The sequence below is a fragment of the Bombus bifarius genome, unplaced genomic scaffold (assembly GCF_011952205.1).
Source record: "Bombus bifarius isolate JDL3187 unplaced genomic scaffold, Bbif_JDL3187 scf7180000007992, whole genome shotgun sequence".
NCBI classification, from domain to species: domain Eukaryota; kingdom Metazoa; phylum Arthropoda; class Insecta; order Hymenoptera; family Apidae; genus Bombus; species Bombus bifarius.
In genome coordinates, this window is record NW_022884373.1 from 2,943,962 (window position 1) to 2,968,303 (window position 24,342).

A 24,342-nucleotide genomic window follows, 5' to 3' on the forward strand; every position below is an offset into this window, starting at 1 on the left:
TATGCCGATTAAAAGAAACTGGAGAAAATGAAAATTGTGAAAGGTTGTCTACGTACAATGTGCATCACACGTGTATTTATAGTATTTTTATTTGGATAACGGTTTCCGTTAAAGGAAAATGCAGTAGCGCGTGTAATTCCAGATGCAATTTAATCGACGAATATTACTTTGATTTATGAATCACGTTGATTAAGGAAGTGGAGTAACATTTACGAAAGGCACTTTCTCCATAGTAATCGATGCATTTTCAACTTCAGTTCAATATGAATACGACGTGAGAAATGTATATAGCCGAGTACTATACCTACATCTTACTTACAGTCAGTCACAAAAGTATATTATTCGTATATAATTCGTAGTTATATTTGAAACAACATAACTTTTTTTAAGATTGAACCGAACCACTCGAGCTTTATTGAGAAACTAAAGGAATTGGTTCACTTGATGACGTGTAAGAGAAATCTTTCCCTTCGTTCCTACCAATTTTAATTTTCCCAAAATTTCCTATACACGTCATTTAACGAAGCAATTTGTCTAGCTTCTCCAACTTCAAATCCTTTGCACCCGTTTTTAAAACAGTTATTCCATTTTAAAGCCTATGCCAATACTTTATTCACTGACTGTATTTATTTTCACCATCCACACACCAGATGAGTTTGCGAATACGTTTCCTAGTCTACAATTTACTTTCGTCGCATCTTGACGAATAAATAAAGCTACAATATATCTGTATTATCACGTTTCTCACCTGTTATCTTCAATCTGTTTTCCTCGCCAATCGAAAAGACCATCCAATTACAAAGGGTTGATCCGAATGTTGCGAAAAGTACGTTTAACTAGAAAATTCCAGTCATACATGGACGAGAAAGCGGAACTCGCCAGCAGCCGAAACACGTGAGCTTCCTTCGCATTCCGAGCGTACTTTCGACCGCGAGGATCCACCCGAGAGGAATGCGCGAGTTGGCTCGTGCGCGTTGCAGGAATACGCGCCTTGGATTCCAGACGATCGGAAAACCGGCCAAGAAGTTCGCCGCCCACACACACCGCCGATTACGCTTATCGATGGAACGCGTGCACCGTCGAGAACGCGGTCCACCCGATATTTCTTTCGGTTTCTCCCTACTCCTCTACACTTTCACCGACGAAAGCGGATCTTGCGAATGGCGAACGTAATCATGTACCAACGATCGGAGATTGGTGAATCTGAGAATCGCTAATAAAATACGCTATAAGTTTTCTTCTCACTGGAACAACTCTATTAATCCAATCTCTATGGAACTGTAGGTCTGACACTATTCTTGAGAAATATTTGTTGTTGCAGATTTTATAGAAATCTTTCTCTTGAAAAAGTCTTCTTCTTTTTAAGCTTCGTTAGGTTGTAATAAAATCTAGAGAACCAATGAAGAATAGTGGCAAATTGTATCGAATGGTTCGAATTTTATGCGGCATGTAGTAGTACGATCTCTTTACATAGAATCGTATAGGTATATCTTCCTTTTTTTCTTTTTGTTTTTATCCTTTTGTTCTTTTTGTTAGGGTAGTGTGGTCGAAAAATGGAGTATTTCAAGAAATTAAAATATGAGAAATAATTAATTTGTTCATGTTGGCAAACTGTTATGATACGTAATTAACGATGTATATTTTGCGACTGAAACTATTGCACGATAAGATAGAAGGTTTTTAAGAAATTCTGTAATTAATAAGAAAAAATCTACTGGTATAAAAGTGTTTGTTAATCGTAAAATCATACGAGCTTTGTCTCCAAGTAATAATTTTCCAAACTAAAATAATTAGTTTCCTAAGCTCCGATATTAGCGTCTCATCCTTCTACAGTGATATAAATATGACAATAAAATGATTTCAACCTGAGATTTTTAACGATAACGCGAATAAGCTTTAACAACGAGTTATCGCTATCTTATTATTCTATGGCAATCTCTAAAAGAATCCTTATCATCGTATAAATCCTAGAATAAATATATTCGTCCCATTGACATCCTTTTTTCGTTAAAGCGCTACTTCAAAACTATATTCTGATTCTCATTAATAAAATAACGAACTTAACGTGAAAATAATTTGCTATTCAGCAGTTAAAGAATATTTGATATTCACAACTGGGAACTCGTACATCTGCAGAGAGGATTAATCACGTGCCGGTATTGTAACGAGGAAAATCTTATTTCAGACTATGTCTAGAACAGTGACAATGAGGTTCAAAGACAGACTAATCTTGCTACGTTCAACGTCGAGCTGAGCTATGTTTGCCTTCGATGCATAATTCCTGTTGATTATCGTTACCATTAATCATTCTTCACTAGTTTTAGAAATTATCGTTTGTTTCAAAATACTACACTGCTGCTGATGCCTGTCGCATCGAGTAAATCATTTGAATAACGCAATTATTGTATTTTAAGCTCTATAGTTTTCGATAGAGTGATTCGTACAGATAAATTAGAGCAGACAATGTAACGAAAGAATTATTATTTGTAGTTAAAACGAAGACATTTCACACGAACAAAATTTCGATTCTCCAAATGAATCGTCATCAGTTTCAATTAATAGCGAATGTGTCAAGTGGTTTCATAAATTGATTGAAAATCGATGTAATCTTAAGAGGCATTAAATTCCAGAAATTCTTCCATATTACGACATAAAATATTCAATCCCAATTTGAATCGGTGCTGAAATTCAAATGTAAATTTCATTACAGTTTGTGTTTCGTTTAAATCATAATACTGCCAATAATTCCAACATCAAAATTAATTCGGAATTAATTTAACGTTACAATCCAAGTCAATTAATCCAATCAGTAAATCCGTGTAAATAATATCTGTCACAGGTCTAAGAAAATAACACGAATCAATGGCGATATAATCTCTAACGCGACTGATAATCGGAAAAATTCGATTAATGCGTTGATCAAGCCTCTCTATTAACCGCCTGAATCATCGATGATCCTCACGAACTAATAACCACTTAAGCCAATAATCATGGCCAACGAACGTTTCGATATTCGCCGATCAGAATTTCGAAAACCACCCAAGCTGAAACTCGATTGCATTCCCTCGTCGCAACTCAATAACCGAACTTGCAGCCAACTCGACATCGCTGTTCGCGCGAATAAAAGAATTCGTAGACGCACTTGACTTACCCCTTCGCAGTTTCAGGGTGACGGGATCCGACGAGAGCCGCAGACATTTTAGCACTGAAACAGAAAACGACGAAACACACCAGTCAGGAAAGATGTTGGCCAACGAGTCGTAGGATGGGAAACGTAGAACAGAAGGAATACATTCACGGACAGAAATAAATGGAAGAGACATAGTTAGTGGTAATAGGAATAAACACGAGATAGCGGAAATACGGCTTGTTTACATAAAGATGTAAATATTGAGTTCAATCATTTACGAAGTAATCTATGTACTACGAGGATACACAATAGACGAAATTGAAGTACGGTAGCGGGCAAAATTTGACAAACACAGATTGAACTTGAAAAGAGAAACAAATAAATATTATTTATACTGCATAATAGCTGATTGTTGTGCGATACGATGAAAAATATTTAATATAGAATTTACTGATATGTGTGTACACACGAGTGAATTGTTTGGCAAGCTTTGAATTTTCTATTATCCGCTAGTGGATATAACGGTAGCACCAGTTCGATTGACCACCTCGCATTAGAGTACGAAATATGTACATATCTTGCCAGACAGTGTTGTTGATGATTCATGACGCGCTTCGGCAGAGATATCTTGCAACGCAATGTCGTTCATGCGATGCAAGATAATGGAAAGACATACGAGATATCTCGTGCAACGATTCGCATAAAAATCAGTTCGTGAGACACTGCGTTTGTGAATGTGAAAGGGGTTAGGAATGTTGAATGAAGAAAATATCGCATGAAATAATTCAAAGCATGGTAAAAGGATATACACGAGACAACGACCGATGAGCGACTTCCAGTCGTAAACGTTGAAAGACGGAATCGCGCGATGTTTCCTTCGAAGCATCGCATGAACCACATTGCGTGGAAAGATATCTCGTCCAAAGCGTATCGTGAATCATGAATCATGAACAAAGGGGTTAATCGAACTAGTATTGTAGATACTAGTGTTATATTCAGTAGCGGACGGAAGAATGTACAATCCATTGCTCTTCTAAAATACAAACTGTTTTGTAAAATCTTGTCCGCTACTTCTACGTCCACTTTATTTATTATACATCCTTGCGGTACACGGATTATATATAGTAAATAATTATATTATTATAGTAAATAATATAGTGAATAATTGAAATCAACGGTTAAACTTGATTGGTATCTACGTCTACTTCCTGCCTACTTGTACTTGTCCCCTACAGTAAAAGAGAAAGAGAGATAAAAACTACGGTTAAACCGAGTTGTCACGTGTTTGCAAACGGAATTTACGGGAACGTTGTCCGTTACGCTGTTTTCGGAGAGGCCAGCCGTCTTCCTGCTTGAGATTAACGAGAGAAACGACCTTCTCCTGACGAAAAGGATGGCCCTGGGTCGCAATTTTGCACGATGGTTAAACCGTTCCGTGTGGAACTCGGTTTTAACGCCAGCAAAATGGAAACTTTAGCATGACGCGTTAACGGAATAGGACGAGGATGGGTTTAGACGAAAGAGATGACAAGAATATACGCTTCGGACGGACAAGACGGTATGCCCAGATAGGTCGGTTTAATTAAACCTCGAATTTGTGTAAAACCTTCACCTACCTGGAATATCCCGACTACTGGAGATTGCGGAAATGCTGGGAAACATCTGCTAAAAGAAATTCTGTAGCTTTGGCTCTTTCTTTTACCTTCAAACCGTCTATGGAAGTAGAAAACATTCTGTGCACCGTTGAGTGAAATGGTTTACAGTGACTCGTCAAAGTATTCGAATGCTTGCTACAGAATCTTTTTATGAACGTATTACGCGCATTGTATCAAACTTTTTGAAATTCCATTGACGCTGCAACGAGACTGCAGCGATTGTAGTAGCAAAATTTGAAAGCATTCTAGAAATGTGTAGAGACTGGAAGTTACACGACATTGATAAAAATTAGTATACAGCTTGAACAGTTGTCTTAAACATACAATTAGTGATAGAGTGATCTCGCTACATATTGTGGTTTATTAGTATATGCATAATTATTATATTATTGTAATAATATACAACGTATGTATTAATTGTATTAAATGTACTAATTCAAATATTTTTCTGATCTTTGCCACGCAATCATGGTAACAATAAGTATTATGAAACTTCCATATACATTTTCACATCCGTTTCAAATTGCCCCGATATAATCACGATACTCCTATCTAATTGCTAACGAGATTTCAAAATGTTTCGTATAATATACACATAAACTGTGTGTCTCTCGCTACGACACAAATGCCATAGATCTATCGCTTATCTGTTTCTATGTTTCCGATCGTCCAAATGAATCAAAGTTTGGAAATATTTGTAGAACATCAAAGGAACAAAAAGGGGTAAGGATTTTAAAGAAAAAAAAAGAAAGGAGTAAAATTAAGCTGGAAAGACGAGTGTTAAGAGGCTTTCGAACCTAAGAGGAAGAGAGGTCAGATCATAATCTTCGGATGAAAAAACGTCTTCCACGAAAACTGCAATTTCTACGAACAGAAGGAAGACAATGGAGCAACAAAGAGCTTCAAAGACGTCTAAATCTTGTCGATACCTGAAAAGCGCTCGGAGAAAGGCCTCCGAAACCCTCGAAGAACAAATTTACCCGGTTGCAAAGGCTTTCGATAAACTTTCACCGTCCTTCAATCCCGTAAAGCGGACGCCCCGTAGGACGAGGCATCTCCAGCATCTTCCATTTCCGAACAGCAGCCCGGCCAAGTTTACCAATTATATCCGCGAAACGCAAACGCGCCGTGCCGAGTCGAACAAACGCGAGTTCACGGTTCACGGAACTGAAATATCGCTTCGTGTTTGTCTGCGATGTCAGCTTGTCAAATTAAACGAGGAACCAGAGGAAACACGAGGCTGGCCGATATTGCGATGCTTGGGCCGCTTTACGCTCGGTTACACGATATCGCTGTTGTTCCTTGTGCCAGCCTCCGCGAAACGGGGATTGCCGCTGGTTCGTGCCACTTCCGGAATTTTAATTTCCTCGCCGCTACGTTCGATTTATTCTTTCGCTTCCTTATTTTGTGGACTTTGCTCCGAGATTCTTTGTATTGCGAATTGTATTAATCTTCTCAGCCTCATAGGCGTCTTGTATTTTATAATTTAAATTATAAATAATATATATACATAAATATGACAATATACATTTTATAATACAAACAGACGCAAATAGTCAATCATTTGTTTAAAGTATTTATTTCGGTGAAGGTGTCGAACAATTACCTCCTCGCCGATTTCCATCCCCTTGAAATATCTTGTCGAGCTCTCCATTTCGAAAAACTTCTTCCTATACGTATATAGGAAGTTTTAATTTTTCAATTATACGCAAAAGTGATGTACAAAAAATTGTACATTAGGTGTAATATTTGTATATTATAATTATTGCTCGGATATTCACTTGTGTGCCCAAATTATAACCGCGTTGATTTAGTCGCACCATTATGATTATCGGTATTGGCCACGCCGGCTGACATCATTTAGATAGCTCAACCTCGCCAACTCTTTTCCACTTGGAATTCTGTGACTGGAATTATTTATTATTATTACGTCACTATGAAGATATTAAAAATATCCCGTTAGAATTCATAAGGACGTAACTCATCGACAGCTTCACGCGGAATACATACGTACATGGATGTACGATACCAAACATACTTTTGCGTATGGTTCGTAAAAAACTAAAACCAACCACCCGTTATATGTATAGGAAAATGTTGCCCAGAATCTTCATCAGACGATCTTGACATCACATTTCAAGGCCATCGAAATCGGTCAGAGGGTGGTAACTATTCGTCAACTTGACCACTATTTCTATTCTAACAAAGAAGCTAGTATCTATTTTTATTCTAGTAAACAGCCCAATATTTCTATCTATTTTATTTTAGTAACCAAATAGTATCTATTTTAATGTTCATTCATGGTATCGGAGAAAGAATTGTTGAGTTTGCTTCAATTTTATATTCACGCCTTATTTGGAATATTATTTTATTAATATTAGAAACTTAAAGAAATCCTCTATAAGACTTTCTATTCGATGATTTATAAATAACTTCAGTTTAAAAGAAAAGATGTGTTTTTACGTTAATTTCAGACGTGTCTCTTAAGTTAAAAATATATTGTATTAATAGATTAATAGATGCAAAGCACAGAATCATTTCCTACATCCCTTAAACCGTCTCTTAACGAGAAACGTCTACAATTACGAGATTAGACAATGAATTATAAAATCCAATTTTATAGAACGAATAAGGCGATATGTAAAAGTATAGAAGACCTGTGAACGGAGAGATAATTATGACCCAGACACATGGGCGATCAGAACGACGAATTAATCGATCTCTTCCAATTAACAAGCTACAATTTTCGGATTAAAAAATCCACCAACTAGACTGACGTTATGTTCAATCATCAACGTTTAACAGAAAGAAAGAAAATTCTGACAGAATTGCAAAATGGATAGTAGACGGCCAAAAGGGTAACTGTATCGTCGATATAAAATTGAGCAAGGATCGTTTGGTTTGATGCAGCGGACAGCATTCGCGAGCAACCGGTAATACAGTCAATCAAGTGTCCCATTTCGCGTGCACGGCGCAAATTTAGCGCCGTGTCATCGTAAAATTCTCGCTAATGACCTGCATGGTCGACGTTTCACCCCCGTGCACGAAATTACCAACGCGATCCTAATAAGCGCAAGAAATTCGTCGAGAGATGGACGTCTGTAAAGAATAGAAACTTTGACAAACTTCGTTGCTTCTAAAGAAAACCTCCGCCTTCTTTCGTTCCTCTGGTCTAACGTAATCCAACGACCATCTTAACTCGATTTTTGCTTCGAATTACTTGTGAGTTCGAGTCCAGTTCGTTTGTAATTTCGTTTGACTGTTCGCCGTCTCATGGTGGAAAGGTCGCCTGAATGAAATTTCTTTCTCGAATCTCGTTTAACTTTGCTTTCTCCTCGTCATTGGACATCGCGAACCGATTGCTTCAACGTTTTGTTTTCTAGCTTTTTCCCGAGTTTTCTCTTCCTTCGTTTATTATTATTATTGTTATTATTTTTACGAATGAGCGATGATTTCGTTTCTAGAATTAGTGAATTGAAAACGATAGCGGTGTATATATAGCGGAGAATCTGAGAATTTATACTTAGTCACGTATTTCAACTTTTAAAGGTATCGTCATCCAGGTATCATTTAGTTTCGTTCATTATGCATTTTCAGGAAATTGGAATTTGTAAAAAAAAAACAGCCAGGATATACGTAAGAAAATATACAAAATACTGAAGTGAATACTCGTTATTAGAAGGTAAATGAAATATTTATCTAAGTCCTATCTTCTTTTTGTGGAATTTGCATGAAAATTCGTAATCTAATAATATCTGTTGCGGCACGTCTTTATCAATTTTAAAAAACGTAATGAATTTTGCATAATCGTAAACATAGAACGTTATTTTACAAAAGCGAGTAATAGACCGACTTAAATCACTATGGTTCTCTGTGCTCCAATTAGACACAAATTTTCGTCTAATGCTCGTAATATTTCTTTGAGAATCTTACAAATTTATAGTTTTCAAGATATTCCCCTCATGCATATGTATTATTCAATTAGAAATTTAAATTATGGGGAGCAAGCTAGAGCTGAGAATAAATGATGCGTCGAAAATGCATGAGATAGACTATGAAGAGATACGAATCATAAAATATACAACAGCGGTAAGTCGCCAACAAAAATGTGCAACTTCTATACCATATTCTATTAACCATTTTTTAAAACAATGTTATAAATGTTGAACAAAATTAACCAAAACGTAATCCATACGATAACGAACCGTGTCTCAAGATCTATCGATAAAACTGCCAAGTATAAACGAATAAAATTTTATTTAATTCCGTTCCTTGTAACTTCTATCGCGTCTCGTCGACGCTTATTACTCGCATCTCGATTCTTTCTATGAATAAATAATTTTTGCGTGACGAATGGGACACTTGACAGATCGAAAGGTTAAACTAGGGTCAAGCAAAAACAGTGTCTCATTTATTTCTAATCTGAATGAGGTAAACTTACGTATACGATTCTCCTTCGTGTTATCCAGTTCTATTTCTATAGCCATCGCGTGTTAGACTTCTTATGAATTTTATTTGATACCGCGTAAATCGGACGAACAGATCGAAACCATACTGACGGGACAAAACGCAAACAGAACGAAACGAACATCGTGATATTTCATCGAATTCTTGAATATAATTTAAATATAGAATATCTCGCAGAGTCTTCTCGTTTAATCGTGATCTCCTTGCATGTGCCACTGATATTATTCTTGGAAGACGTTCAATATACATAAATGGTAAATATTCATAGAAAATGATGACTTCGATTCGATTTCTGCTGCAAGCTTTGCAAGCGCTCCTCCGAGATAGTATTTATATCTTATATAGACTGGAAATATTCAACATATACGTATACATAGTGACATTTTACTGCATTTGGAAACCATTCATAATTATTATAGCTTCCGCGGTTCGCTTGAATATATGAATATAAGATTCTTCGTTGGAATAATAAACAACTGTATTGATTGTATTAATTGGTAAAGAATCGTACGTATCTCAAATAATATACTGTTGTATTTAGTTAAAACATCCCAACTGTAATTTTTCCTTTTTTCAAGATGCGTTGAAATATCCGAAGTTCCCTGTGTTTTTCACCTTTTAGATGAAGTTGTATTATATGGACTAAATGACAAAACTCTGGTTTGCTTTATTTTCCAAATAATACATTGTCAGATGTGATCATTTTAATTGCGTACAATGGATCACCGTTCCAGTGCATCAATGGTGCAACTGGAAAAAGGTGATTTCTCAGGAGATCAAGAAGATCAATTTCATTTAGCGACTAAACTTGTAATTAAATAGCGAAGGGAATGTTTTATAATGTTGGGATAAACAACACTGTTTGCATTCTCTACTTACTTTTAAGTATGTCTGCGACTAACTGCGACTAAAAACTAACTTCCTACGAAATGCGACTACCAACAACGAATATTTCAATAAACCGCCATTCAGTGGATATTTTAAAAATTATGTAACTTTATTTATCTAAAAAATTTATCTAAAAAATTTGCAAATATCTAGTTATATCTTTGTTGTATTGCAACGACGATATATAAGTATTATAGGAATTCTGTTCTAATCTTCGTAGAAGTATTCTCATTGTTTTCAGTAAACAAAGTAATTTAACAATTAAACGACTGTTCGTGCGAAATCGTCTGTTTGCTCTTGTTATCGCTGAACTTTCGATTTCTCTACACTCGAGCAGATACCGTGAAATCTTGCGTCAGACGGCTTCCGCCGGAAATCACGATATAAATTTCCCAGGCATTCTCAGGTGTTTTATGGAAAATCCAGCCAGTCGGTATATATTCCCAATAAATCCCGATAAAATGGTCGTCCCTCGAGAATTATTGCCATCTCCGCGTGAAACGCGCGGCGAAACGTCGAATCGTGAATCTTCAGGTCGGAACGGTTGCGTTTTCCTGTTGTTTTACGGTCGAAAAGCCAAACGTCCGCGATTTTTTCACGCCCGAGCGCGAGTTTCATTGACCTTCCGTGCAAGAACAATCGTGGGATAAAGCGCGAACCGACTTTCACTCGATCGATCTACGTTCTTTCTCGCTTTTTCCCCTTTTCTTTCTTATTTTCCATCTAACTCCCTGGACGTTCGAGAATTGTACCGCAATTACGAGAAAGTTGATCACGTCGATCTTCCAAGTTTTCGTTTTCTGCACCGGCAGATTTTATTTCGGCGAGAACTCGGGTAAATGATTGATTCAGTTTGAGCGAGTAATCGAGTTCCTTGCGAATTTATGGATGAGATTGATAAACTACTTACTAATTTCACCAAAGAATCATCACCGTGTAAATCAAGTTTCTCGATTTTTACCAACCAAACTACCAAAGCGATCAAAATCTTCCACATAAAAGTTTTACAAACTTATAGCGGTGCATATTCCAAGATCTCAATGATTTTTGGAAAGTGTATGAACAAAAGATTCTTTCCTACCTTGCATTGCCTGCGATATTGTCTCCGGCATCGACTAAAATTTGGGATAGTTTCGATAAATGAAGTTCATGTACCAGTGACTCGCGTCGATATTCCACCACGGGGTGTACTTAGTACGATACATTTGCTTAAAATAAATGGCATTGCTTGACTTTTTAACATAATACGAATATCGTAGCTGATGAAACATATATCTCGCTTCAACTTGACTATCGATACGAGTCACTGAAAACGCAGTCCTGCTGCCCTTTATTCGACGATAGTTCCGATCGTTAAACGCAACATTAATCTTCGTCGATTGCCAAATCTCGATCACAGAACGTGAGAATACAAATCCTGCGACCATTCGATACGTTATATCGCGGACAAAAAGGTTGTACGTTTCAAACAGGGGCAAAAGAGGAGGAACCATGAAAGGGGGGAGGAAAGGGGAGAGAAGAGAGAACGAGTGCACTTGGGCGAATGTGCATTATATCGCGAGCGCGAGAGAAAGAGAGAGAGAGAAAGAGAGGGGCTAAAGCAGGTCGGTCTTCTTACCTTCTTTAGTACTGAATCGGTTGACATCGACTTCGTTCACCCTGAGTATGACGTCACCGGCCTCGACCTGCAAAAGCAACAGACACCGTTTCTATGAAAACGCATTCTGCAGAAGGATCAATTGATCAGGTACGACGAATTGCCATGCACCGCTAGGAGGGCGTCTACTTGCTCCACCAGCTTTTGGCAATTCGACGACACAATTCGCCGCAGCCCCCTGGCCAACCGGCCAACGGGGCGAATGGCGAACCGCCATTATGCAAATGTGCCTCCCTATTATTACATATCTGTGTTACTCTATTCGTCCTCTCTTTACACATTCTGTGATGATACCATCTTACGTGCCTTTATCGTTTTTGAATTTTTGATAGTAACAGGGGTGAATTTGGTACACGTTGATAATTAAAATAAAACGATTAAAGTAAAGCGTTGTTTCTTTGGTGTACATGTTACTCGAATTATTTCCATCTTAATTGCAACGATCGTTAGATTATTTTTAGTGTAATAAGATTGTGCGAAGATCACAGAAGACTGACGCGCAGCAAGTCACATTTTTCATGCTTTATAGAGGAAGAGTTTAAAAATGTAATATGTTCTTCGTTAGTTCTTACGTGATTTTAGTATTAAATATACGTAATAAAAATAGTAAATAGAAGACACGTAAAAGTGGTTTGATGGGAGGAATTCTTTAAAAAATAACACAGCATCGTACGGTCCAAACAATCGCTACAAACGTCAGCCCACTATAATATTGATATACCGTTGATAATAAATACAATAGGGTTTTAGTTGCTCGCTATCGATATTAGAATTTATAATGACTTATCATTGATCGAGAAAGTATGGGAATAGAGGTCAATGTGATTAACTTGGTAACGAAATAAAGCTTCCTACGATATTTCGCTGGTTATACAACAATCGTGGCAATCCGGCGGAACAAGTAAATCAAAGAGCCGTAGTATTCCCATCGCTGCTAAAATCCATCTCGCTATACTATTCCCACGCTTACGTAACCCTATGCAATTTTCACATCATCGGTTGAATGGAACGACCGAGGAAACGAACGTGTTTTACATAACTTACGCTGGTAACTGGCAATATCTGTCCGACGAATCCGGCAAATATTGTTTCCTAACTTATTTCGTGCAAAATTATGCAAAACGTATTGATACGGACGATGAATCAACCAACAAATCTTGAAATATTTAAAGTACAAACAGCGGTCGAAGATAAAGGCAGGTAGTTTGGTCGAGCAGCGAGTAAAGCCGCATTTCCATTGTTTCGCCGTGCACGTTTCACCGCGAAAAACGTCCTTTTAAGCACCAGTGATCCTCCAACGTGAACAATGTAAATTCGGCTAAATATTCAAAGATACAAAGAACACCGTTTGATACTTGTTCGCAATTATTGCTTTTCTCCATAGTTCAGTAGAATATGGACAAATTGGTTGGTATTTGTTCGGCAAATTGGAACTCGATGGAAACGACATCCCGTACGCTCAAACGTAATAAGTCATTTTGCAAGTTATTGAATAGAAAGATGGAGTGGGAGGTACAAGGAAAGCGAAGGAACGTATTTCAACCCTCGAACGTCTGTATATACGACTTGCCGTATAGTTTCACGGTGTTACTTCGCGGCTCTGAACTTCTCTGAAAAATTGTCCCCTATTTCTTCCGTCGCTGTCTCTTCGATTTCCTGCAGCTTGCCTCTGGGGAAATAGCGTTCCGCGGTGCACGAGGAACAGGAAACGAAATTGTTTACAAGAAGCTAGCCGTCATGAGCGGGAAGACGGATAAGACGCTACCAGGTAGAAGCTCTGTTAACACGGGCAAATCCTTCTTCTTGGACAAATAAAGGAGCAGCTGACGCGTACAAAGAGATCCAAGTTGCCACGCCACGCTTTACTGACTTCATTGTAACACATCGTGGATTAACATCATAATCCATACATTTTTCTTCGATTTATCGGCAAAATATGATTAAATTTTTTTTAACCGAATAAAATGTATTTATATTAGGATGAGATTTTTACAACGAAAATGGGGATGATATGTTTTACAAAACAGACGAAGGAAAAATTGTTTGCGAGATCTATTAACTAGATAAAATTGATCGCTTCTAGCAAACAAACGTCTCGATATTAATTCGCTTTAATGTCCAATAATTCAAAATACTGGAAAACTATAAAATCCATACAAGCTTTCCATTCGATAAAATCCCTCTTCCCTCTTACAAATTTCACGATATCCAATCGACTCTAAATAGAGACTGTGAAGCTAAATTGCCAGTAATAATTCTCCACCGCTTCTTACAACCTCTTAGATAAGTCCTATGAAGCCAAACAAAAGCAAATTACGTAACTCTAAATGTGCAGATAACTGGTCATTTTATCAGCAAAACTTACCCAATCCCTCACAAATCTTCGTCAAGCCACACATTAAATTATTCGTCGAAGTGAAATTATTCTCGAAATATTTTTACTTCCTTTAAATCTCTCAACCCTGGCATACAATTAGTTACGGAAAACCTCCTCAACCGCGTGCAACCCTCCGTCAAGCGATACATTAAATCGTTCGTCAAAAACAAATTCGTTCGTTACGACGATACTAAAAAATTCCGCCATTGCCTTTCAATTCCTTTAAATCCGCCAACTGTAACTTTCAACTAGACAACCAAAAACCTCGCCAACTCGTCGAGAATGCCCGTAACAATCAATAACGGATTCAATTATTCGACAAAGTCTCTCGAGTCAGTCATCATCGCGACGGTACAAAAATCCAGCGAGTTTTAATTTCGTCGAATTTCGTGCATCGCCGCTGCAGCAACTTCCACTTAACGAACAAGTAGATTAACCTAGAAGGAGAAACGATCGAAAGAAGAAATTACAAGGTGTGGTGGTAAATGACTGGCGTTTAACAGGCGAACCGCGTCGATCACAAGCAAGAAAGACAACGAAACATGCAATCTCGTGGCTGTATCGCGGAAGGTGCACCGTCTGACTGGAAACACGAGGCCAGACAGAGCTTTCGCGTAACTTGAACGTCGCATGCACTTATGTATCGTGCCTTGCGCTAACAATAACGAGAAACTGCAGCAGCGATACGTGTGCATCCCGCGCAAATGCGACCGTCTCGCGCTATTGTTTCGATGCACGGCCGCTTAGCCCCATCATACCTCCCCCCGTGAAACATTGTCCGCCGCTGGACGGAAAATGTAAATCTTTCGAATATACCGTGTGTTCAGCGCGGACCACGTCGTTCCGCTTTATTGCTGTTCGGCCGCGTGAAAAATTTCCGCGCAGCCAGGAAACTCGGGAATATTTCTTCCTCTACGTGGCGATTCTTCTTGCAAAGTGGGAAATTGTAATTTCCATTTAAACGAGAATTTTTTTCTCTTTTTTTTTTTTAAATAGTAAGTGAGGCTGAAAATAGAGCTGTTAAGTTTTAATTAAACGTTGGGATCTTTATTTCGAAAGTGAAAATTAAATTAAATGTACAAATTGGAAGTGAAAATTGAACTTAACAGGTGTAAAATTATGTACGGAAATTGTTTGATGAGAAGATAGATTGCAAATGGACTTTTTATATTTTACGCGTGATAATTTGTCTTCCGAAGAACACTGCCATTTAGACTTGAATCTGATGAATTTGTTTTTTTTTTTTTTTTTATAATAGAACGAACCGAAAGTCTGCGTATAAAACGAAATGGATATTATATTCGAATTGATATTATTAAAATATGCATAGTTTGAAATATCTCGTTTTAGTATCCGATATAATTTTACTACCTTTCCGATATTCCACGCTTTTTACGAGTAAAGCGTTCGAAAAATGAAGATATCGAGAGAGATGCAAACATGCGAGGAAGAAACGAGGAGAACAGGATCGTCAAAAATATTCCTTTTCTTTCCATCGAGCAAAAATATTTAACAAACATTTGCTACATATACCTGAACGGAGAAACAAGTTGCAAGAAGCAAATATCAAAGTTTATGCAAAATGCCTGAAACCTAATCTAATGGCCAAGTATAAAGAGAATTAATCTAGTTACGAAAGTCTAACTAATTCCTAATTCGATATTTAACGCAGGAACACCCTGTATACGCGGAGAGTGGGTCAGTTTGTCCGTGCAACGCGACTCTCTATGTTCACGAATGCATTATCCACAGTGCAGGCTAATTTCCTTGGTAATTTAATTGCAATTGCCCAGTGACGTTCATCGTATTTCAACGTTCACAGTATATTTACCGCTTACAACGAACGAACGGGTTACGTGTGTCCTAATCACGGATTATTATCATGCGTATGGATACTGATATTACTATTTCAAAGGTGTCATAACTATCGGCGATGAATAAACGTATCGGATCGGGCTACAATTTGAAACTCTATCGTAATAAACTATACGGTAAATTTCATCAAGAGATTGCGCAATTCTTAATTTAACGCTCGTTTAGTTTAGCACTGGCGTTGTTGGACTTGGGTTAAGCAATTCGAAGCTTAGGTAAAATTATTTAATTCCAGAAAGATACTTTGTACGTAGCGATAGTTCTGTACGAGATATTTCTACTGAAAATGCAGGAATAATAGAAATAATTTTATACAAAATATTTTTGTAGAGAAATATAAAATAATTTTATTCTATAATTTTAGTGAAAAATGAAAGTAAAATTTGAAAAATATCGATATCTAAAAACTTTCCGCACAGCCTTAACAGAGCTTCTTTATTTTAAGTCAAACTATGATTTTAAATTCATGTAATTTTATTTACATATGCTTTGCGATACGCGAACGAATTTTAAAATTTCTAATTGTTATATATGCGATTAACATAAATCGTTATCGTGTGGACAAAGATAAACGTTACTCGTTTGTTTTTCATAACAAATGAAAAACTGCATTATGTAGAACGAACAGTGAATAATAAGTAATGAAAGAATAAAGAGTAAGCTGATCTGCCTGAATAATAGCGAGGAATGGACTGACTATGGTGCATATAGGATGGAAGATTATATATTCAACATCCGTAATGAGAAAAGTCTTGGCTGGAACGATGCTGCCTTCTCCATTTTCGATGTGCGCCAGAGGTTTCACTCGAATCTTTTTCATACGTGTTGCACAGACTGATGCATAGCAAATGCTATACGATCGAAAAGAAAGCAATCTCATACATATCGTGCATAGAAGGAAAAATATCATTTCCTTTTATCGAGTATTAAAGAATAAAATAAATAAATATAACAAGATCTTTTTAACACCGATAAATACAAATATAAGAGAAACTTACGTTTATTAAAAAATTATATGGCAATTTGACTAATACGCTAAACTTCACAAATTCTAATGTCCCATATCCACCACAATTTACTGTCCATTACTGTTGTTAAAAACATTAACGAGATCAATGTGGATCTGAATTACCATCTGTACGATCAAATAATTTTCTTACGATTCTATATTGAAGATTAAAATTTCACGACGCGATTATTTCGATCCAAAAGTTAGTATTAAACATTCACAATACAACGAAGCGAGATATAAAATTTAAAAGAAGCAGGAATCGATAGGTAAAGGGTAAAAAACGAGGAACGATCGTTTTTCGTGATTTCCCGTCTCAAAACACATTTTATTTCCGAGAACTGGAATTGCACAATTATCGCGAATAAATAATTATAATACGAAAAATATCTTGTTCAAAAATTTAGTGTAATGATTCGAAACAGGAAATGTCCAGCCAGTACAGCAACAAGACACAGATAAAAATAATTAATACTTTATTAATCGTTTCTTTCTTTCTCTTCAACAACTTCGTTTTATAAACCATAAAACAGTTAAATACGTCGAATATTGTTCCTCCTCTAATGGACCAACATAGTGAAACTGAACTTTCTCAACGAAGTTGTCTACTTTGCGACATTCCTTCACTTTTTCCCCCTTACTCTTCCATTATGCATTCTGTACACGATTTGAGAAGCTGGTTTACTAAATGAACTCTTGCGTTCGGTGGATGACAGTCGCTTTGAACAGCAAGATCGACAACCCCCAACCTCTTCGTGGAGGAGCATCGTCCAATTACTAGGTCCGCATTCATAAATGGATGTTGCATCTTCCTGAGACGCTTTGTGCGCCGCGAACGGGACAGGCATGTTTACACCGAAATTTCAGGACAGCCGGATCTCTCTGACCTGTTTAGTCGAAATCTATTACGGAATGCATCGACGCGCACACGAGTGCACCCTCGAAATTGATTTACGAGCGAAGGCTTGTCGGCCGGCTCGACCTTCGTGTCCTGACGCCACTGATCGATGTGCGAAATCGCGTTGTAACAGCGTCAGAAGGAATATATATATATATGCTCTATTATACACACGTCTTCCACCACGTGTAGTTTTACCCCTCTCGTGACATTTAGTGACTTTCCTACAATTTCTATTATTACTTGGCTGCGGAGCTTTATGCAAATTCGTACGTTTGGCAATAAACGCAATAAAAGAAACTGAGGTTCATACGAAGATTCTGTTGATTTTTCTTAAATGCCAGCCGAGTACTGTACTTGAGTAATTCTATAATAGATTTTTGTACGTTACGTTGCGTATAAACGCATAAATATCCGCAGTAATTCTTTACAATTCTTGTTAGTAGCTTTTTTCGTACTTTAAACGCACCTGTAACTTTCCATCCATATTTCGTATTTGCGTGCACTGTTTGTCTTGTCGATAATTCGTGTCAATAATTTATTCCTTGTTTCATACCGTATATAGCGTATTTATATTTTATAGACATACCTATATTCTACCGCGTTCTAAATTACAGTACAGCCTTGATCGATTACCTGCGATTACAAAATCCATACAAATTACAACTCGAATCTAGAAGTTGCGAGATTGCTTTTTCATTTCGGGATATCGATGCGTGAACTTTGTAGATATTCACAACTTTCGTGTCAGCTGTTATACATATAATTCATTTACCAAAACTTTCGACAGCTAACGAAGTAGCTAAAAAAACGTAATCGAACAGGGCCCTCCGGCAATACAATGCTAGGTTCGCATCTTCGGACTTTCTCCAACCCTAACAGGGAGGCTTATTACCTAAAGTACTCGCGTTACCGCTCCATTGTTTCCGAAAAAGCCCGCATCATCAGCTTAATTCATCTCGACCTCATTAAGTGACGCTCGAGCGGCCGTTCGTTCTGATAAATCTTCAGATCCGATAACATCGTCGGCAGAAGGCGTAGAAAGTTCAGCCACGTCCCGTGAAAGTTCTCAAGTCGAGCGAACCGCCGGTGTTGCGAAACAATTTCGTGGGAGAAGTTCGCCCTCGACCGACCGGCTCGATCCCAGTTTGATGCCCCGATTTCTGCGTGGGCAGCTGTGCGATTACACGCAGGCCCTGTAATTCTGCGCTTCACCGGATTTACGAGTTCGCATGGAACTCGTCTCTTTCGAAAGCTCGCAACGGAGGGGTTTCGTAACACGTAGAGTGCGGATGGGCTCGGTTTAATAGTCGATACTGATATTCGTAGTATGAAATGTTTACGTTCATCGATGTAGAGTCTCTTTCGATAAATACGTTTTAAATATCGCAGCTGCTTCTTTATGCAAATTCAAGTTTTTTCGAACGTGATTAAAGAGACAGAGTTTAAGCAACGATTCGTTTCATTCGCTAAATATTATAATCAGACAGTATTCGGACAATATTTATGCGAATTTTTGTGGTTATAACCGAAAATGATGAAACCTAAACGGAATTTTGTTTTTCCTGTCAATTATCATAACGAGCGCTGTACTTTGGATATTTTGTTTATTTTTGCATATTACGCGTATCTTTCCTACCACTTTTGGTATTTTATAAATTTTCCATATAAAATTCCAGATAAAATTTTGTTTGGTATTGATCGTGCGATCTGTTTTCTTTCTTTTTCTTTTTTTTGGTGGGGGGAGTTGTTATGGATAATAATAAAAGGTTATATCTGGGTCGTCTTGTACATTTCAACTAACATTATCAGTGATAGTTTTGTCACAGGTCTTGAGTAATCGATATTGGGTTGAGTGATAAGTTCGTTTGTCTTCCATTAATGTAAGCATTTCAGAAACTATAAAAATTATTGAAAAACTGTGAAGATACATGAAGTTTTTGATGAACGATACATAGTGCATAAACATCTTGTCAGCACGTAAGTACATTAAAGTCCAATATTCTTACGCGCGTTTAACTAATTGGACAGCGGCCAGATGAAAGTCAGACACGCTCGTAATGGCCCAGCTTTTGCTCCTAAAAAGTTCATTGGTTATAACAATTTCCCATTCTACGCGAATAAGTTAAACATTCCACAAAATAATACTCGATCAAACTGCACGCAACAATTGTAAATTCATCGCCACGCCTCTTCAAGCTATTAAAACCAAACGAGACAATGCACAATGAAGGCGAATCATGCTGACAATTACAAGGAGGAACAAAGGTATCCAATCCCCTCGTCGACTTCGTGGTACGTGCTTACTCTTCCAAACAAGCGTAAAGTAAAAGAAAATTAACCCTTTGAGTATTAAATACCATGGACATCGACGTTCCTTAAAAAAAAAAATGTAAAGAAACAAAAAGAAGTGTATTTATTGTGGCTACTATAATATTCTGCATGGCGTACAGGATAATTCTGATCCATTAAAGATCGCCACGATATCTACCTGTGTGGAATATTATATAAAAGTTACATAAACGCAACATTATCAACAAACTCGTATATATCGTCTTGTCATGGTACGATTGTAGAATGATACAGACACTTTACAAAACTACGTATATTAGAAATAAAAAGAATATTTTCCACGGTCTAAAGAAAGAATAGTTTATCTCACGATGCTACACGATATCCCAATTTTTGTGAAACTTCAACAAACCGTGGAATCGTCTCTGGAAGAAGAAATACGTATTCTCTTTCATAAGCAGAATATTAAGGGAAAAAAGCTAAGGAAACTCGTTTGTCCACACATTTATCGACTCTTTTCGTGCCACTTTCGCACCAAGAATATACACGATATATATGCATTCGTAACTTATAACAACACTGGCTAAAAGCGCTCAGAGTACTCAAAAGATTAAACGAGATATCTAAAGGGGGTCGAGAAAAAGAACGATAAAAGAAAATCGTCCGACTGGTGACTGGCTAATTACCGACGTTTATCACACGACAGATGCCACTCGACAAAGCGTGTTCACCTGATACAGAGGTATATACTCGACGTAATCGAACCTGTCCCCACGCCTCGACAAGTATCGATCTAGGGGACGGCAGCAACACCACAGGCAGTACGTAAAACAGGGCATTTGGCGGAAGGCACGTCCCTCGCTATGCGACGCACCCGAGGCAGGAACAACAATAACAACAACACCACAACTACGTGGCTCCGCGAAACGCCGACTGATCGAGAATCTCGGTCACGGATCAGAATTCAAACGGCGCGGCGTCAGCCGATGCCAGCCGAACAGTATTTTTGTCTGCCGTGACATTGACTTTCCTCGGGACAGCGTCCAACTAGCCACAAAATAACGCACCACGATGCTAAAGAACTGCGTACGACGATGATCGACCAACAATGTGAACCAATGCCGATACGACACCCTCAGGTTGCGACATTTGGGTGAAATGACATTTCAAGCGACCGTTGGATAGTTCCCAAAGAATTGAAGTTGATTTAGCAATGGTAAAGGTACGACGAAGAATTAGTGGGAATTTAATTGTAGAGAGAATAGGTCTAGTAGAGAGATAGAGAAAAAGAGAGAGAGAAAGGGTACTCGCTGCATGTGTTTGACGAAGTAGCGTGAGGAGTTTGAGGAATCGAGACTTAGCGCCATCAGAATTCCTGAAATAGTAGATCTCAGATTTTTGGTTTTGTGGCCAAATATAAAGAAAAAACAGATGCTTTTGACGAAATTTAATGTTGGCTCTTATTAACCTTGCTACGATCCTCGAATTTTATATATTTCAATCTTGCCATTGTAGCAAACAAAAGGAATTTGTGATATGTTTCAAGAAAGTCTCAGAAGAACGTAACGAGTCGAGACTTTATCGTATTTTGTCAGAACAGTGTAGTCGAGCTGTTAGGTTTCTTTGGTCGAGTCCTACATCACAGGATAACTACTCATTTGCGTGTCTTATTTAAGTAAAACATCGATACCTCGTCTCGCTCTATTTTCCCCTAAAAGAACCTTCGTTCTTACCTCTTACTCGAACATTCTCCAATATCTTCTCTGGAGAAACCATATCGTCGATCGATTACAATCCCATTTATAAATCAAGCTTTTGGTCATATTCGTATCATATTTGTTCGTACTCATACACCGAGTACAATTTAAGTTTTAACCTAAATCTTTAAAATGACCAAATTGCTCCAACCAATTCTTCAATCGCAAAGAAAATAAGCCCAATTAATAATTCTAAAGCCAAACCCAGCAGCGCTACTTAAGAACACCATTAATCATCTAATATTCTACCACAGAGCTTCAGTATTCTCTACCCCACGACCCTATATACCATCGATTTCCGTATTTCGAATCCCTGGAAACTGGAGAACCGAAGCTAGAGCCAATCGGGTCGACGAGTCTTCTCTACTTCCGTTAACGAGAAGCTTTCACGCATTCGATCGTGCCACCGTACACCGTGTACCGACATTTTTTCAGCAGTTTCTCTTCCTCCTTTTCCCTTTTTTCATTCTTTTGCCCGTCCGATAAAACGCCGCAGAGAAATTTGGCGCGGCGCGTATCGATGTCCAATCGCTCGATGAAAACCGGATTTTCCAACGACCAGCGTGGAAAAGTGATATGTACAGGACATTAGTGTCTTTGAGCGAGGGGGTGCAATAGCGGCGTTAATTGGCGCCTGGCAATCAGCTTTAATTAAAATCGCTTTTTGCCATCGTCTCGAGCAAAAACGAATCGACGTCCCTATGGCGCGTTATTGAAGAGATTCGACTCGATGGCAAAATATTCCGCGTCGATCGGGAACAAAAATCAATTGCTTCGACATATCGATATTAGATGGTGTTCAATATGTTTGCTGATTACAGCACGTTGTAAATGCTGACCTTTTTTGTCATCTGTTGTTTATAATTTACATGCGATGTATACGTATATGGTATTGGATGAATGATGGCAACTTGTGTACAGCCAAAATCAGAATTTAAATTGCATGATTACTAGCTATCGTAAAGATTTCGACAAAATATTAGTAATTTATTGTTTGTGTGATGAAATTTTCTCTCGTCTGTAACAACATTTCTGTAGAATAGCGCCCATAAGTTACTGTTCTTTCGTATATCGATAAACAAATATGACGTTTCATTTAAATAAAGATAGTCCTCTTACAGAGTGTACGATCATTTTTCTGAATTGTTGAATATAGTTGTTACGTTATGTACTAACTGCATATGTTTCGCGAAAGTATATAAACAATCGGTTATCCTTTATATTAATAAACCTCGATATTCAGCGATACCACATCGAACGCTTATTGTATGCTTACGATACTAGCTTTATTCATAGCACAGCATACCAATTTCTTTTATCAAATACATATATGTTTGCAATAAAAGTATCTCGTGTACTGCTACATACATTCTCAGAGTGGTTTCAAATTTGGCCAAAATAATCATGACTCATTGCGTTTAAATAAAGATAATCGTCTTATAGAGTGTACGAACATTTTTCTGAATTATTGCATATAGTTATCACATTACGTACTGGCTACACATGTTCCATAGAAATATATAAACGATCAATTATCCTTTATATTAACAAACCATATCTACACATACTAGTTTTATTCATAGCATAGCGTACTAATCTTCTTTATCAAATACGTATACGTTCGCGATAAAAATACCCTGTAACTTCTACGTGTTTCTTTCCAGTGCAGTTTCAAATTCGACCGATGCGATCGTGTTTCATTGCGGGAAACCTCAAAATCTTTCGTAAAAACTCATACGACATATACGTAAAAGTTCGCCTAACTATGGTAAGCGTTCGAATGCATTCGTGAGCCAGCGTATACGCGATTCAAATACTGTACGTGGCGTTGAAAAACGAATGAACCGAGAGCCATCGCCATCGCCATCGAGAAAATACAATGGACCCGTTGAAATTTCATTAGGCGCGCAAACGTATCTATAATGTCGTTACAATGAAACGTAATTGACTGTCGTAACGCTGTTCACATAAGCGTGCACATATATACGCGATGTCGGTCGCCGGTATATAAATAGTTGCTGAAAGGAGCAGCACATTTTCGTGCGTAACACAGTAACCGTAAACGTCGACTGTTTTGCGTAATAAGAGCCGTTAGGTTAACCGCCATTGACGAACCATTTCCGACTATTGAATAACCGTACCACGATCTCCCACTGGTTGTTCAAGGTCATCCATCATCCTCTCCCGGGAGTAGGCCCCGGGAATGCTTCGGCTACGACGCACTGAATTTAAATGACGATCTCGATTCTGACCGCGAGGATCCAATGGAATGGTAACATTGAGCTACTTTGCGTACCTCGCATACTTCCGATCCTGCTAGCGAATAAATTTCTCAAAATT

At 37.8% G+C, this 24,342-nt stretch overlaps 1 protein-coding gene and 1 long non-coding RNA gene across 10 annotated transcripts in view; both read right to left on the reverse strand.

Moving 5' to 3' along the window:
• The window catches only part of LOC117205552 (PH and SEC7 domain-containing protein 2), an 81,071-nt gene that overhangs the window by 18,250 nt on the left and 38,479 nt on the right, over nt 1–24,342 (reverse strand). For 6 of the 9 annotated variants that reach the window (XM_033444077.1, XM_033444075.1, XM_033444084.1 and 3 more), the window contains exons 2-3: nt 11,759–11,825; nt 3,152–3,205 (exon numbers count right to left, since the gene is read on the reverse strand). In XM_033444077.1, the coding sequence (XP_033299968.1) occupies nt 3,152–3,205; nt 11,759–11,825 (121 nt within the window). Of the gene's footprint in view, nt 1–3,151; nt 3,206–11,758; nt 11,826–20,976; nt 21,199–24,342 lie in introns of those variants that run through there. The other 3 variants (XM_033444076.1, XM_033444081.1, XM_033444080.1) reach the window with 3 other exon arrangements.
• On the reverse strand, nt 19,729–20,970 carry LOC117205554. The gene is made up of 2 exons (XR_004487252.1): nt 20,445–20,970; nt 19,729–20,330 (listed from the first exon to the last, which is right to left on the reverse strand). It is a non-coding gene; the product is annotated as an uncharacterized LOC117205554 (long non-coding RNA).